Source organism: Chiloscyllium punctatum, chromosome 36, assembly GCF_047496795.1.
Source record: "Chiloscyllium punctatum isolate Juve2018m chromosome 36, sChiPun1.3, whole genome shotgun sequence".
NCBI lineage: Eukaryota > Metazoa > Chordata > Chondrichthyes > Orectolobiformes > Hemiscylliidae > Chiloscyllium > Chiloscyllium punctatum.
The window spans coordinates 12,173,869-12,188,932 of record NC_092774.1 but is presented as its reverse complement, the minus strand read 5'-3'; the positions used below and the strand labels follow the sequence as shown (position 1 = coordinate 12,188,932).

The 15,064-nt window shown below is 49.3% G+C and overlaps 2 protein-coding genes across 3 annotated transcripts in view; one reads left to right on the top strand and one right to left on the bottom strand.

Annotated features, from left to right (window-relative positions):
* The window catches only part of LOC140460758 (uncharacterized), a 51,092-nt gene extending 49,121 nt beyond the window's left edge, over nucleotides 1–1,971 (bottom strand). The window contains exon 1 of the mRNA XM_072555427.1: nucleotides 442–1,971. Coding sequence (XP_072411528.1) covers nucleotides 442–1,390 — 949 coding nt within the window. The 5' untranslated portion in view covers nucleotides 1,391–1,971. The remainder of the gene's footprint in view (nucleotides 1–441) is intronic.
* Nucleotides 1,972–5,844: 3,873 nt separating this feature from the next.
* On the top strand, nucleotides 5,845–12,130 carry LOC140460755 (uncharacterized). 2 transcript variants are annotated; one of them, XM_072555416.1, is made up of 2 exons: nucleotides 5,845–6,075; nucleotides 8,659–12,130. In XM_072555416.1, the coding sequence occupies exon 2, from the start codon at nucleotides 9,068–9,070 to the stop codon at nucleotides 10,034–10,036; it is 969 nt and encodes a 322-aa protein (XP_072411517.1). In that variant the 5' UTR covers nucleotides 5,845–6,075; nucleotides 8,659–9,067; the 3' UTR covers nucleotides 10,037–12,130. The 2 variants fall into 2 exon arrangements, with proteins under 2 accessions (XP_072411517.1, XP_072411518.1); XM_072555417.1 differs by having other exon boundaries at nucleotides 5,853–5,936.
* Nucleotides 12,131–15,064: the final 2,934 nt, after the last annotated feature.

Genomic DNA, 15,064 nt, shown 5'->3' with positions numbered 1-15,064 from the left:
GCTTTAAAATAAAAACTCTTGGAGCTCAAAGCTTTCAATGAGAGTCTGAGCACAGCAGCAAGTTCAGGTAACCTTTATTGCAACCCAACTTTGTTACAGCTTCAAACCCCCTCAGCAAAATGGCAGAGAAAAAGTAGTTGCTTTTTAAACAGCTCAAAGTCAAAGCGCACACACCCCCCCACCCCCATTCTCCCCCACCCCCACCCCATCCCCCATCACTTTCTTTACTATTGGTCACCACCAAGATGTCCCTTTGTAATTGGATCCTTGGTACAGCCTTAACCTGGAGGAATTATTGCCTCACTCAGCAATTTCAACCCATACCCTGTATAGCGCCATCTGCCGCAGCGGGATTCAAACCTGGGATCCCTGGAACTGGGTTAATAGTCCAGTCGATAATGGCACTCAGCCATCATTCCTTCAATCCCCCCTGCGGTGGTATGTGAACGCGCTGGTGCCTCTGGAGGAGGGAGGAGCGAGTGAAGTCCTTTCCGCACAGGGGGCAGCTGAAGGGCCTCTCCCCCGTGTGGACCCGCCGATGGGTCAGCAGGTTGAAGGAATTGCTGAAGGCCTTCCCACACTCGGGGCAGCTGAAGGGCCTCTCTCCCGTGTGGACCCGCTGGTGGGTCAGCAGGTTGGAGGAATTGCTGAAGGCCTTCCCGCAGTCGGTGCAGCTGAAGGGCCTCTCCCCCGTGTGGACCCGCCGATGTCTCAGCAGGTTGGGGGAATGCCTGAAGGCCTTCCCACACTCGGGGCAGCTGAAGGGCCTCTCCCCGGTGTGGATCCGCTGGTGGGTCAGCAGAGAAGAGGAATTGTTGAAGGCCTTCCCGCACTCGGGGCAGCTGAAGGGCCTCTCCCCCGTGTGGACCCGCCGATGGGTCAGCAGGGAAGCGAAATCGCTGAAGGCCTGCCCACACTCGGGGCAGCTGAAGGGCCTCTCCCCCGTGTGGACCCGCTGGTGTCTCAGCAGGTTGGGGGAACTGCTGAAGGCCTTCCCACACTTGGGGCAGCTGAAGGGCCTCTCCCCGGTGTGGACCCTCCGGTGGGTCAGCAGGTTGGAGGCCTGGGCAAATCTCTTCCCACAGTCAGGGCAGGAGAACGGCCTCTCCCCCGTGTGGGCCAGCTGGTGTCTCAGCAGGTGGGAGGCCCGGGTAAATCTCTTCCCGCACTTGGGGCAGTTGAAGGGCCTCTCTCCCGTGTGGGAGCGCTGGTGCCTCAGAAGGTCGGAGCATTTGCTGAAGGCCTTCCCACACTCGGGGCAGGAGAACGGCCTCTCCCCTGTGTGGAGGCGCTGATGAATCTCCGGGGCAGACGGGAAATGGAAGCTTTTTCCGCCATCAGCACACTTCCACCGTTTCTCCTCGGGGCGGGATTCCTCAGGTTTCGCCATGGCCGAAGCTTCAGCTGCGCGCACACACACGTTTCCAGCCCCTCCCTGCCGTCAATTCCTCTTTCCAGGCTGTAGATGCTTCTCCATGCCCCACACTCAATGCGCTGCAACAGTAGGGTCTCTCATCCAGTCCCACTGATGCTGAAAACATACTCAAACAGGAACCAAAACGCTTTGCTGCTTCTCACAGACTCAATTGAAAATTGTTTCCTGTCCCAATGGATTGAGCGACTGTCAGACATTGACGTCAAAGTGAGGTCTGCAGACGCTGGAGAGTCAGTGTCAAAATGTGTGGTACTGAAAAAGCGCAGGTCAGGCAGCATCCGAAGAGCAGGAGAGTCAATGTTTCGGGTGTAAGGACTTCATGCGTTGATTTTGAAGCTTCTATCTTCAAATCTTCAAGTACACTGTTTAAAAAGAGATTACAAAAGTCATCACTGCCAGGGCAGGGTAAAAATTCAGAACAAGCAATTCTACTTTCTGTGGAATATTCTGGTCTTTTGTTACTCCACAAAATTGAAAGCACCATCCCACTCTCTGTTCTCACTCCGATATAACTAATTCCCCTGAAGGTGCTGATTCAGGATCTTACAGGGGCAGAAAAAGCAAAAACATCAAGACTGACATCTCTCCGAATTTTGGATAATACCACCTGAAAATTAATATCTTTCACAACACTGGGATCCTGCTGAGAGTGAGCAGGTCTGATTTTGGGAAGCATAAAAAAAAGTGTCAATTCAGGGTGAACCTGCAATGCAGCTTCTTGAGGAAGGACCAGACACAAAATGGTTATTGACCCTGAGAAGGTGGGAGCAAAATGAGACATCAAGGCATTAACACCGACGCACTTCAGTCAAACTCTTCTGCTCCCAGTCAGGGCAAAACATGCTCTGAAAGTCCAGCCTTCACAATCACAAGATGGTCATAAATCCTATCCCTCAGAATCCTTTCTAACACCTTGCAGACGACAGATGTGTTCTTGCCTTCCCCCACAAACATCCACTTCTTTGTTGTTCAAAAATCAGATGAAACCAGCCTTGGATATATTCAATGACCTTATTCCCTGAATCCTTTCAAGTTTCACAACATCCATCCTCTCGCATGGACACCAGAACTGCACACAACATTCCAAAAGTGGCCTAACCAATGTCTGGTGCAGCTACAACATAACTTCACAACTCTTATAACCAGAGCATTGGGAAAGTTTGCAAAACCCACAAAAAACAATGGAGGGATAAACCGATCTTTTGAGGGTCAGCTTGGAACATCAGGGCGGGGGGATGGGAATGAGGGAAGGAAGCTGAATGTGCTGGAGCCAAGGTGGAGCAAGAACAGAGGATGCAAAACCGGCTTGAAGCTGCAATGAGGAATATTGCATGTGCTGTACTTGTACCTGTTGCAGTTACTGGTGGGAATCGGGTGCATTTTAAACATCAAAACAGAAAAGATATCCAGCCCTCCCCCTTCCCAATCTCTATCCTTCAGTCCCTCCTCACCCGGGTAACTACGACACATACCTGAGTTTGTGGAGTCTGCTCCCTCCCTGGATTCACTCCAGTTGCTACAAGTGACCAATTTCCCCTCCTCCCATCTCTGTCTCCCTCCCAGGATGAAGAGTTGCCCAGAGGGAGGGAGATTCACTTTGAAACGGACAGGGCCACTTCCGTGTTGTGACGTCACAAAGGAACTAGGGGCGGGGCGAGGAAACGTGACGGTGCAGGAGGCGGGGCGAGGCCTTCAGCGGGCCGCCGCACCGCGCATGCGCAGCACCTGCAGCAGACGGGGAGGACAACTCACTTTCCAAACCCCCTCCCTTCAGAGAATCCCCACAGTGTGGAAGCAGGTCACTCGGCCTCACCGACCCTCCCAAGGGTCACCCACCCACACCCATTCCCCCTGTCCCCACTGCTCTACATTTAACCCTGAGTCATGCACCTTACCTGCACATTATGCCTAATTTAGCATGGCCCATTCAAACTAACCTGCACATCCCTGGGCACTATGGGTAATTTAGCATGGCCCATCCACCCCAACCTGCACATCCCTGGGCACTATGGTTAATTTAGCATGGCCAATCCACCCTAACCTGCACATCCCTGGGCACGATGGGTAATTTAGCATGGCCAATCCACCCCAACCTGCACATCCTTAGACACTATGGGTAATTTAGCATGGCCAATCCACCCTAACCTGCACATCCCTGGGCACTATGGGTAATTTAGCATAGCCAATCCACCCCAACCTGCACATCCCTGGGCACTATTTTATAAACCTCTCTAAGGTCACCCCTCAGGCTCTGATGCTCCAGGGTGAAATAAATGCCCCAGCCCCCCTCTCAGTCTGTTCCAAAGTCAGCTCACTGGGACACATACACTCATTCTGTGTAACCAGTTAAAGCTCAGTTCACTGGTGTGTTCCTCTCTGAATGCTCCTCTGCTCACACTGATGTCCAGTACCTTTTGAAGCAGGTCAAATGGATTTCTCTTTCCAGACTCAACCCCCCCAACGATATTCAGTGACCCTGTCAGATCTTGTTATGGAATTTCTTCCAAGATTTCTGTCTGCAGATCTTCCCCTTCTGATACCCTGTTAGCAAAGTTGAAACAAGTCATCACTTTCCGTACCGAATAGAAATTCTGATTATATTGTATGTGTCTGTGTGTTTAAAGTACTAACCCAGTAACATACAAACGGTATTATTGATTTAAAATGCACAGGAGACATGAGGAGGGAGGTGTCAGGACCTGGCACACTCTGAACCCTGACAGGGTGTTCCAAAATATTTCAAAATGAAGGGGATGGCCATAGAGCTGTACAGCACAGAAACAGTCCATCTCATCCCTGCTGACTAGATATCCGAAATTAATCTATCCTATTTACCAGCACTTGGCCCATATTCCTCTAAACCCTCCCTATTCACATACCCATCCAGCTACCTTTTAAAAATTGTATTTGTGCCAGCCTACACCACTTCCTCTCGCAGCTCATTGCACACACGCACCACCCTCTGTGTGAAAAAGTACAAATCGATGCCTTCCTCATCCCCCGTTTTACCTGTACTGATACCTTCGGGGATCTCTGAACTTGGACAGCAAGGACCCTTTGTTCCTCTGCACTCTGTAGGGATCTACTATTTATTGCTTACTTCCTTCCCTTATTAAATTTCCCAAACTGCCTGGAGATTAAATTCCACAGTTCTGCCCCATTTACGAGCTGATAGATACCAGAGTGTAGCCGGAGACCATCCTCCTCCCTATGAACAATCCCACCTTTCCAGCATTTACTCCTGGACAGAGGGGACAGCATTGTCTCCAGCTCAGCAGTGTGTTTGTTAGCTTATCAGCATGTCCAACTATATTAATCAAAAGTACCTCACGTTAGCTACACAATAAACCAGTGATGTTAGTTCCCATTATCTCTTTAGTTGCACCCTTATAGTTTTTCCTACATTCTACTTAATGTTATTCTAATGTCACGGTTAGAGGTTTAGTGTCAGCATTCCAGACCCTACTTAATATTTTCCTAATGTCATGATTAGATATTTATTATCAATAGTCTCAAGCAGACTGACTCTACTAATCATTAATTAGATATTTAATGTCATGTCCCAAATATTTATTGTCCCAATCCTGTCAATCATATTTAGCAGGTGAGGCTAACTTTACTGACTGTTATCACATCTTGCCATAGTGACCTTTCAGCCTCAACCTTACTCTGCTAATTGGTGTAAGAGCTTTCCACTATCCTTTGCAACAAACTGGCAGTGGTCTCCATGCTCTAACCCTTCCCATGCCTTCATGCTCTTTATTTTCCATACTATCTAAAAATAGACTCAGGGTTGTAGAGCACAGAAACAAACCCTTCGGTCCACACCGACCAGATATCCTAAATTAATCTAGTGACCCATTTGCCAGCATTTGCCCCCTACCCCTCTGAATCTTTCCTATTCATATCCGCATCCAGATGCATTTTAAATAATGTAATTGTTCCAGCCTCCACCACTTCCTCTGGCAGCTCATTCCATGTACATACCTCATCCTCTGTGCGAAAAGATCGCCCCTAAAGACCCCCAGAAATCTTTCCCCTCTCACCCTAAACCTATGCCCTCCAGTTCTGGTCTTTGGTTCTTGCCCCCACAACAAGGGGGAAAAAAACATACAAAAATTGAGCAGCCAGACAAAATGCAAAAGGAATAAAATATCGAGCCATAAGGGGAAAAAAAATTGTGTCTCTATCTTTTTTCCCCCATTGGTATTTGGACCCTTACAATCTGTCAGTAACACCAACATCCCCGGAGAGCAGACTGGGCAAAACACTGGGCATGCTCATCACTGTCCGCAAAAACGGCGCGAGACCTTCTTTTGATTGACCAATAGGCAGCATTGGAGGACTGGAAGGAGACTGGTCCTCCTGCCAATCAGAGCCAGCCCATTGTCTGAATGCGGAAGTTGGGCCATGAACTTCTCAAGCTGCGAGTCCTGATCCTCTCTCTCTCTGAATAAAGATTGAGCTTTACCCAGACTGCAAATTCCTTCCTCTGTCTCAGGTCTGTGAGGACGGCACTCTCTTATCTCGCCCCCTTTTCCACTTTTTTTTACCATTCTGTGATTCAATTGCTGACTTTCAGCAACTGAAAGGAAAGAGAGTGAATTCGGCGGGGACAGACTCCGGAAACGTTGATCCAGGTCTGTATCTCAATTGGCAAAATAGTTAGGCAGGAGTCATCAGATGGTGGAGAAGTCGATATATCAGGTGTAACCCTTCTTCAGGGCTGGGGCTGGGTGCAGAAACTGCAGATAAAAAGGGGGTGGTGGGGAAGTGGGGATAGGTCGAGACAGTTAGAGGGTACGACCTGGTTGGTCAGTGGGAGGAATGAATCTGGTTGGTGGCAGGGAGGAGGTCGGGGATGGGAATGGAGTCAGGGAATGGAGTCAGGGAATGGAGGGGTGGAGGGCTTGAAATTGGAAAACTCAACGTTGAGTCCTTCGGGCTGCAGGCTGCCCGGATGATGAGGTGTTGTTCCTCCAATTTGCTGTTAGATTCGTTGTGGCAATGGAGGAGGCCAAAGATGGTCATGTCAGAAAGGGGGTGGGAAGGGAAATTGGAATGGGTGGTTACTGAGAGGTCTGGTCGCCCTCTGCAGACACAGCTGCGATGCTTGGCGAATCGTTCCCCAAGTTTGCACTCGCTCTCCGATATAGAGAAGACCACAATTGGTAAACACATGGCAAATGCAGTACCACAATATGAAGTTATAGCCTTGGCTGTGGAAAAAAAAACGCAGAAAGGAGGTGTATTGTTTAACTGGAGATGTATTTGAATGTGGAGAAAGTGAGAACTGCAGATGCTGGAGATCAGAGTCAAAAAGTGGGGTTACTGGAAGAGTACAGTAGGTTAGGCAGCATCCGAGGAGCAGGGAGAAAGTGAGGACTGCAGATGCTGGAGATCAGAGCTTAAAAATGTGTTGCTGGAAAAGCGCAGCAGGTCAGGCAGCATCAAAGGAGAAGGAGAATCATTCCTGAAGAAGGGCTTATGCCCGAAACGTCGATTCTCCTCCTTTGCTGCCTGACCTGCTGCGCTTTTCCAGCAACACATTTTTAAGCATCTGAGGAGCAGGAGAGTTGACGTTTTGGACACGAGCCCTTTATCAGGAATGTTGTGTGGATGGACAAAGAGGCCTCAGCGTCCTTCTACACCAGTCACTGTCATTTGTCAGACAGGTGTAGCAAACAATCAGCAAGGCAAGTGTATATTAGCAAGAGGAATTGAGTTTAGAAAGGGGGATGTCTTCCTGCAGTTAGGGGGTCATTGTATATGTTCAAGGCTGAGCTCATCTGATTTTTGAGCAACACAGCGGTGGATTTTGTGGAGGAAGGCAAGAAAGTGGTTTTAAGGCCAGTTCCAAAGTCATACTGCACAGAAACAGACCCTTTAGTCCAACTAGTCATAGAGATATACAGCATAGAAACAGACCCTTCGGTTCAACCCGTTTATGCCAACCGGATATCCCAACCCAATCTAGTCCCACCTGCCAGCATTTGGCCCATATCCCTCCAAACCCTTCCTATTCATATACCTGTCCAGCTGTCTTTTTCAATGTTGCAATTGTACTAGCCTCCACCATTTCCTCTGGCAGCTCATTCCATACACGTAATACCCTCTGTGTGAAAAGGTTGCCCCTCAGATCTCCTTTGTAGCTTTTCCCCTCACTCCAAACATATGCCCTCTAGTTTTGGACTCTTTCCCCCCGACCCCCTTCCACAGATAAGGCTTTGTCTATTTATCCTATCCATGCCCTTCATGATTTTAGAGGTTACTCCTTGGCCTCCAATGCTCAGAGGAAACAGCCCTAGCCTCCCTATAGATCAAATCCCCCAACCCTGGCAACATCCTTGTAAATCTTTTCTGAACACTTTGAAGTTTCACAACATCTTACCGATAGTAAGGAAACCAGAATTGCACACAATATTCCAAATGTGGCCTAACCAATGTCCTGTACGCCTACAACATAACTTTCCAAATCCTATACTCAGAGGATTGGGAAAGTTTTCAGAACCTACAAAAGACAACTGGGAAAGAATAGAGGGACAAACCGAACCTTTGAGGGTCAGCTTGGAGGCATCAAGGTCTCAGGACAGGGGGTGGGGATGACCCCAGCTATGGGCCACATACCAGCAAATGGGACTAGATTGATTTAGGATATCTGGTCAGTACAGTCGTGTTGGACAGAAGGGTCTGTTGCTGTGCTATATGTCTCGATGACTCTGGCTTTCTACTAACTTTTGCCATGTCAGTAGGTTCACTTTCTCTCTAATGTCGGTGTTAATGCCTTGATGTTCTCACTTTCCTCCCACCTTCCCGGGGACGTTAACCATTTTGTGTATGGGTGTTCCTCAAGAAGCTGCGTGGCAGGTTCACCCTGAATTGACACACTTTTTTTTTGCTTCCCAAAATCAGACCTGCTCACTCTCAGCAGGATCCCAATGTTGTGAAAGATATTAGCTTTTCAGGTGGAGGTATCCAAAATTCAGAGAGATATCATATCATGTCTTGACATTTTTGCTTTTCTGCCCCTGTAAGATCCTGAAGCAGCATCTTCAGGGGAATTAGTCAGAGCAGAGTGAGAACAGAGGGGGAGAGAGAGTGGGATGGTGCTTTCAATTTTGTGGAATAACAAAAGAAAAGAATATTCCACAGACAGTAGAATTGCTTGTTCAAAATTTCTACCCTGCACTGGCAGTGATGAGCTTTGTAATCTATTCTGACAGAGTTTTTGAAGATTTGAAGAGGGAAGTTTCAAAATCAACGGATGAAGGGCTTATGCCCGAAACATTGACCCTCCTGCTCCTCGGATGCTGCCTGACTCCCCTGTGCTTTTCCAGTGCCACATTTTTCCACTGACTCTCCAGCATCTCCGATCCTCACTTTGATGTCAATGTCTGACAGTCACTCAATCCACTGGGGCCAGCAAACATTTTCGACCGTGATTTCTGGGAGAGGGATCAAAGCTTTTTGGCTCCTGTCTGAGTATGTTTTCAGCATCAGTGGGACTGGACGGGAGACCCCACTGTTGCAGCGCACTGTGCGTGGAGACTGAAACAGTTATACGGCCTGGAAAAGGGATTTCACGGCAGGGAGGGGCTCTACACGTGTTTGTGTGCAGCCGAAGCTTTGGCCATGGAGAAACCTGAGGAATCCCGCCCCGTGGAGAAACCGTGGAAGTGTGGTGACTGTGGGAAAGGCTTCCGTTTCCCGTCTGCCCTGGAGACTCATCGGCGCAGTCACACCGGGGAGAGGCCGTTCCCCTGCACCGACTGTGGGAAGGCCTTCAGACATTCCTCCCACCTGCTGGCCCACCAGCAGGACCACACGGGGGAGAGGCCCTTCAGCTGTCCAGATTGTGGGAAGGCCTTTGTGTTTTTCTCTGCCCTGTTGGCCCACCAGCGGGTCCACACAGGAGAGAGGCCGTTCAGCTGCCCCGAGTGCGGGAAGGCCTTCAGGTATTCCTCCACCCTGTTGAGCCACCGGCGGGTCCACACGGGGGAAAGGCCCTTCAGCTGCCCCGAGTGTGGGAAGGCCTTCAGCGATTCCTCCACCCTGCGCAGTCACCGTCGTGTCCACACGGGGCAGAGGCCCTTCAGCTGCCCCGAGTGCGGGAAGGCCTTTACCCACGTCTCCTCCCTGATGAGGCACCAGCAGATCCACACGGGGGAGAGGCCCTTCAGCTGCCCCGAGTGTGGGAAGGCCTTTACCCAGGCCACCACCCTGCTGACCCACCAGCGGGTCCACACGGGGGAGAGACCCTTCAGCTGCCCCAAGTGTGGGAAGGCCTTCAGCAGTTCCTCCACCCTGCTGACCCACCAGCATGTCCACACGGGGGAGAGACCGTTCACCTGCTCTCAGTGCGGGAAGGGCTTCACGTGCTCCTCCAACCTGCGGAGCCACCAGCGTATCCACACAGGGGAGAGGCCCTTCAGCTGCCCAGAGTGTGGGAAGGCCTTCAGCACATCTTCCACCCTGCTGAGGCACCAACGGATCCACACGGGGGAGAGGCCATTCACCTGCTCTCAGTGTGGGAAGGCCTTCACCTACTCCTCCCACCTGCGGAAGCACCAGCGAGTTCACTTGCCATCGCAGGGGGAATGAAGGAGTCACGGCCGAGTGCCATTATCGATTCGACTATCAACCAGGTTCTGGGGACTCCTGGGTTTGAATCCCACTGTGGCAGATGGTGGAATTGGTATTTGGTCAGAAATGTGGAGTTCGGAATCTAACAATGAGACCGTTTCAGGGAGGGGGTGGTGTGGGAGAGAAAGCCCCCATCTGATTCCCCCTCTCCCTTGTTAGGGAAGGGAACCACCATTGTGGGAAAGGATTCACTCAGTCGTTCCAGCTGCATCCTTTACCCGGTCTGGCCTACACCTGACTCCAGACCCACAGCAGTCTGGTTGACTCTACACTGCCCCTTCCTGGCAAATGAGCAGGGAGAAACTTACTTGGAGACAGGGTATGGGTTAAAATTGCTGAGTGAGGCAATACTTCCTCCGGATTACGGCTGTACCAAGGATCCAATTACAAAGGGACAACTTGGTGCTGACCAATAGTAAAGACAGTGGGGTGTGTGTGGGCTTTGATCTTGAACTGTTTAAAAAGCTGCGACTTTGTCTATGCCTTTTTGCTGGGGGAATCTGAAGCTGTAACAAAGTCGGGTCACAATCAAGGTTACCTGAACTTACCGCCGGGCTCAGACTCTCATTGAAAGGTTTGAACTCCGAGAGGTTTTTGTTTTAAAGCTGCTCCTGTCTTTCAGCCTCCTGCAGAGTTTCCAATGTCGTGTATCAGATGGAGCAGTGAATGAGTAGCTTGTATCATTAGAAATTGTACATCTTTCAGGTACTGCGTTGTTTCATCAGCATTGTCAAGTGTCCTGGCAGCACCAGGAGGTGGGGGCTGTGTTCAGTCGAAATGATATGGAGGTGTTGGTATTAGACTGGGTTGATAAAGTTTAAAAAAAATCACAACACCAGGTTATTGTCCAACAGGTTTATTTGGAAGCACTAGCTTTCTGAGTGCTGCTCCTTTATCGGGTAGCTGTGGAGCAGACACAGAACGTATATCAAAAGATCATGCAACTGATAGAATATATTGAACAAGCCTAGATTGCTGTTAAGCCTTTCATCTCTTAGAATGGGTGCAGGTTTTGGTTCATTAATGTGTAACTGCCAGAACATCTTTTAAGTCACATTCTTGAGATGACTTAAGGTTTTATGAAAAAGATAACATCTCAGCTCAGACCATGCATTAAAGGTGTGAGGTCAGAGTCTGTCTATACCCCAATCTTGAATCAGACTGGTTCTATTTCCAAAGGAGGAATTCATAAAATATTACATGGATTGACTGCCTGGACGTTGTGTGCTTTTTGACCAAAATTGAATGTATCTGCAAATATAATTCTGCCAATACAAATTCACCCCAAAGAATTGTGTGTGTGTGCATGTGAGTTTGTGCGTGAGAGTGTGTACATGCTTGGTAAAGTGTGAGTGTGATGGTGTATAAGCCTGTGAGAGTATTGAGGGGAGGAGGAATGTGTGTGTTTGTGTGTGTGTGATGGAGCATATGTGTGAGAGGTATTAATACAAGCAAGGGGTTGCATTTTGCTAAAACAAGGAAGGGCAGCACTTGTCCAGATAATGATAGGGCCCTGGGTCATGTTATAGAACAGACAGACATGGGGGGTGGGTGGTGGTGTTCAGGTACATGGTTCTTTGGAAGTTGCATCACAGGTAGCCAGGGCAGTTAAGAAGGCATTTAGCAGCATAGCATTCATTGTTCACACCATTGAGTATCGGGGATGGGACATCATGTTGAGGTTGTACAGGATGTTGGTGAGGCCACTTGCAGAGGACTGAGTACAGTTCTGGTGGCCCTGTAATAGGAAGAATACTATCAGAGAGGGTTTAATAAAGATTTACCAGGATGTTGTAAGGACTGGAGGGTTTGAGTTATAAGGAGAGAGGCTGGGACTTTATTCACTGGAGCACAAGAATGTAGTTTAAATGCAGAGCTTTTCTCAGAAAAATGTCAGTCTGACTCAACATTGGGATACAGACAGAATTCACACCGATTGTCTCTACTTATAAATAGAGCAACGTCTCTTTGAAATGTAGATTCATTTGGATATAACTGTGTGACTTTACATATGAAGATATCCCTTTGAATGTGCTGACATCCCTTTGAAATATAATCTTGTCCATTTAAACCTCTTTATTTGCAGATTCGTGCACTTTGTGTCTTTCACTGTGTCTTACATTTGCACACACACACACCATGGGTGCTGGGGGAAAAATAAGCACTACCGTAGTGAGGGGGGGGGTTAAGAAAAAAAATAATAAGCAATGGATTCCAGCATAAAAAAATGCAGATATGACGCCGTTCCGTTCGATGTCGGAATATCTGTTTAAATTGAGCCGTGAGCTTTCCCAATGTAGACAGGGCTCCTCGAAACGTGGCAGTGTCCCCGCCCCCCGCAGCTGCAGAGTGAGACAGGAGAGTTTGTTTTTGTGAATGAACAGTTGTAGCGCGAGGTGGCTGTGACTTGGTGACGGTGAGGCTCCCCGCCCCCGCCCCCGCCCCCGCCCCCGCCCCCGCCCCCGCCCCCGCCCATCTCCCTCCCCGGGCCCCGCCCATCCCACCCCCGGGCCCCGCCCATCCCACCCCCGGGCCCCGCCTATCCCTCCCCCGGCCCCGCCCATCCCCCCACGTGCAGACGTCACGCGGGGGTGAAGGCGGTTGGGAGGAGAAGTCGCTCGAGCGAGGAAGCGGCGGGAGGGCGGCCGTTAGGAAAATCCAGATATCCTGAATTAATCTAGTCCCCTTTGCCAGCGCTATATCCCTCTAAACCCTTCCTATTCATATACCCATCCAGATACCTTTTAAAGGCTGTAATTATACCAGCCTCCTCCACTTCCTCTGGCAGCTCATTCCATACCTGCACCACCCTCCACATGGAAACGTTGCCCCTTCAGGAACCTTTTATATCTTTGTGGCCTCACCCTAAACCTATTCCCTCTAGTTGTGAGTCTCACCCCAACATTAAGGAAAAGGCTTAAAAACATTGCCAAATATCGAGCCACATTGTGGGGGAATTATGGCTCTGCCCTTTTTGTTCTCCGATAGGTATTTGGAAACTTAAAATCTGTCAATACCATCAGCATTGCTACAGAGCACGTTGTGTACACTCCTCAGTGTCAACAAGCAGGGCACGTGTTTGCCGGTGTCACCAAAACATTGGGCATGTTCCTCGCTGTCGGCAGAAAAGTTGCGAAACCTACTTTTGATGGACGAATAAGGAGCACTGGAGGACCGGGGGGAGACTTGTCCTTCTGCCATTCGGAGCTCCCCTATTGGTGAATGTGGAAGTTGGACCATGAGCTTCTTAAGGTCCTGCTCCTCCTCTCTCTGAATGAAGATTGAGCTTCACCTCAGACTGCAACTTCTTTCCTCCGTCCAACATGTGAGTACAGCACTCTCTTTTCTCACCCCCTTTTCCATTTATGTTTCATTCTGGGGTTCAAGTGTTGACTTGGAGCAACTGAAAGGAATAGGAGTGAATCCAGCGAGGGCACAGACTCTGGAAAAGTTCGTCCAGGCCTGTCTCACAATTGGCAAAATAGACGGACAGGAGACTGGAAGAGCAATCCAGGCAGCATCAGGAGGTGGAGAAGTCGAGGTATCTGGTGTAACCCTAGTTCAGGACTGGGGGTGGGTATAGGGAGAGCTGTGGAACAAGGGTGTGCTGGGGGCAGGGTATTGAAGTGGGGATAGGTGGAGACAGGTAGAGGGTACAATAGACAATAGGTGCAGGAGTAGGCTGTTCTGCCCTTCGAGTCAGCACCACCATTCATTGTGATAATGGCTGATCATCCTCAATCAGTATCCTGTTCCTGCCATATCGCCATAACCTGGTACGACCTGGTTGGTGAATGGGAGGAAGGAATCTAGTTGGCAGGGAAGAGTGGAAGGGGCTGGGAAGTGAGTTGGGGGATGGGATGGGAGATTATTTGAAATTGGAGAACTCTGTGTTAAGTCCTCTGGGCTGTGGACTGCTCAGACAGAAGATGAGGTTTTGTTCCTCCAATTTGTGGTTTGGTTTGTTGTGGAAATGGAGGAAGCCAAAGATGGTCATGTCAGAAGGGGAGTGGGAAGGGGCATTAAAATGGGTGGAGACTGGGAAGTCCGCTCAGCCTCTGCGGACCCGGCTGTGATGCTCAGCAAACCGTTCCCCAAGTTTACACTCGGTTTCCCCGATGTAGAGAAGACCACAATTGACAAAGCACAGCAGGTCAAGCAGCATCTGAGCAGTAGGACAGTCGTAGTTTGGGGCATGAGCTCTTCATCAGGAATGATGCGTGGGTGTTCAGAGAGGCATCAGTGTCCTTCTGTGCCAGTTGTCAGACAGGTGCAGCAGGCAATGAGCAAGGCAAGTGGTGTATTAGGAAGAGGAATTGAGTTCAGAAGTGGGGATGACTTCTTGCAGTTAGGGGGTCATTGAATATATTCAAGGCTGAGTTCATCTGATTCTTATGTGGATGTTTATGGGGAAGGCAAGAAAATGGTTGAAAGACTAGTATAGAACCAAGTTACAGAGCCATACAGCACAGAAACAGACCCTTCAGTCCAACTAGTCCATGCTGACTATGTTCTCAAACTAAACCAAACCAGTCCCACCTGCCAGTGTTTTGGCCCATATCCCTCCAAACCTTTCCTATTCATGAACTTATCCAAATGTCTTTTAAACGTTGTTACTGTATCTGCATGCACCACTTCTTCTAGACATTTAGTCCACACGTGAACCACTCTGTATAAAAAAAATTGTGCCCTTCAAGTCTTTTTAAAATCTCTTTCTCCTGTCACCATCAAAATTTGCTCCCTAATCTTGAAACCCCAACCCGAGGGGAAGGACACCCGTCGTTCACCTCCTCTCTCTCCTCATGATTTTATAAACCTTGATAAGGTCACATCTCCTCCTCCTCTGCTCCAGTGAAAGTCCCAGCCCATCCACCTAGATGCAGGTAGATCCATATCCAGTCATGATCGGTTCAATGCTGGTCCCAATTCTCTCTCACGGTGTCCAGGACAGCAAGAGACCACAAGACACAGGAGCAGAAATTAGGC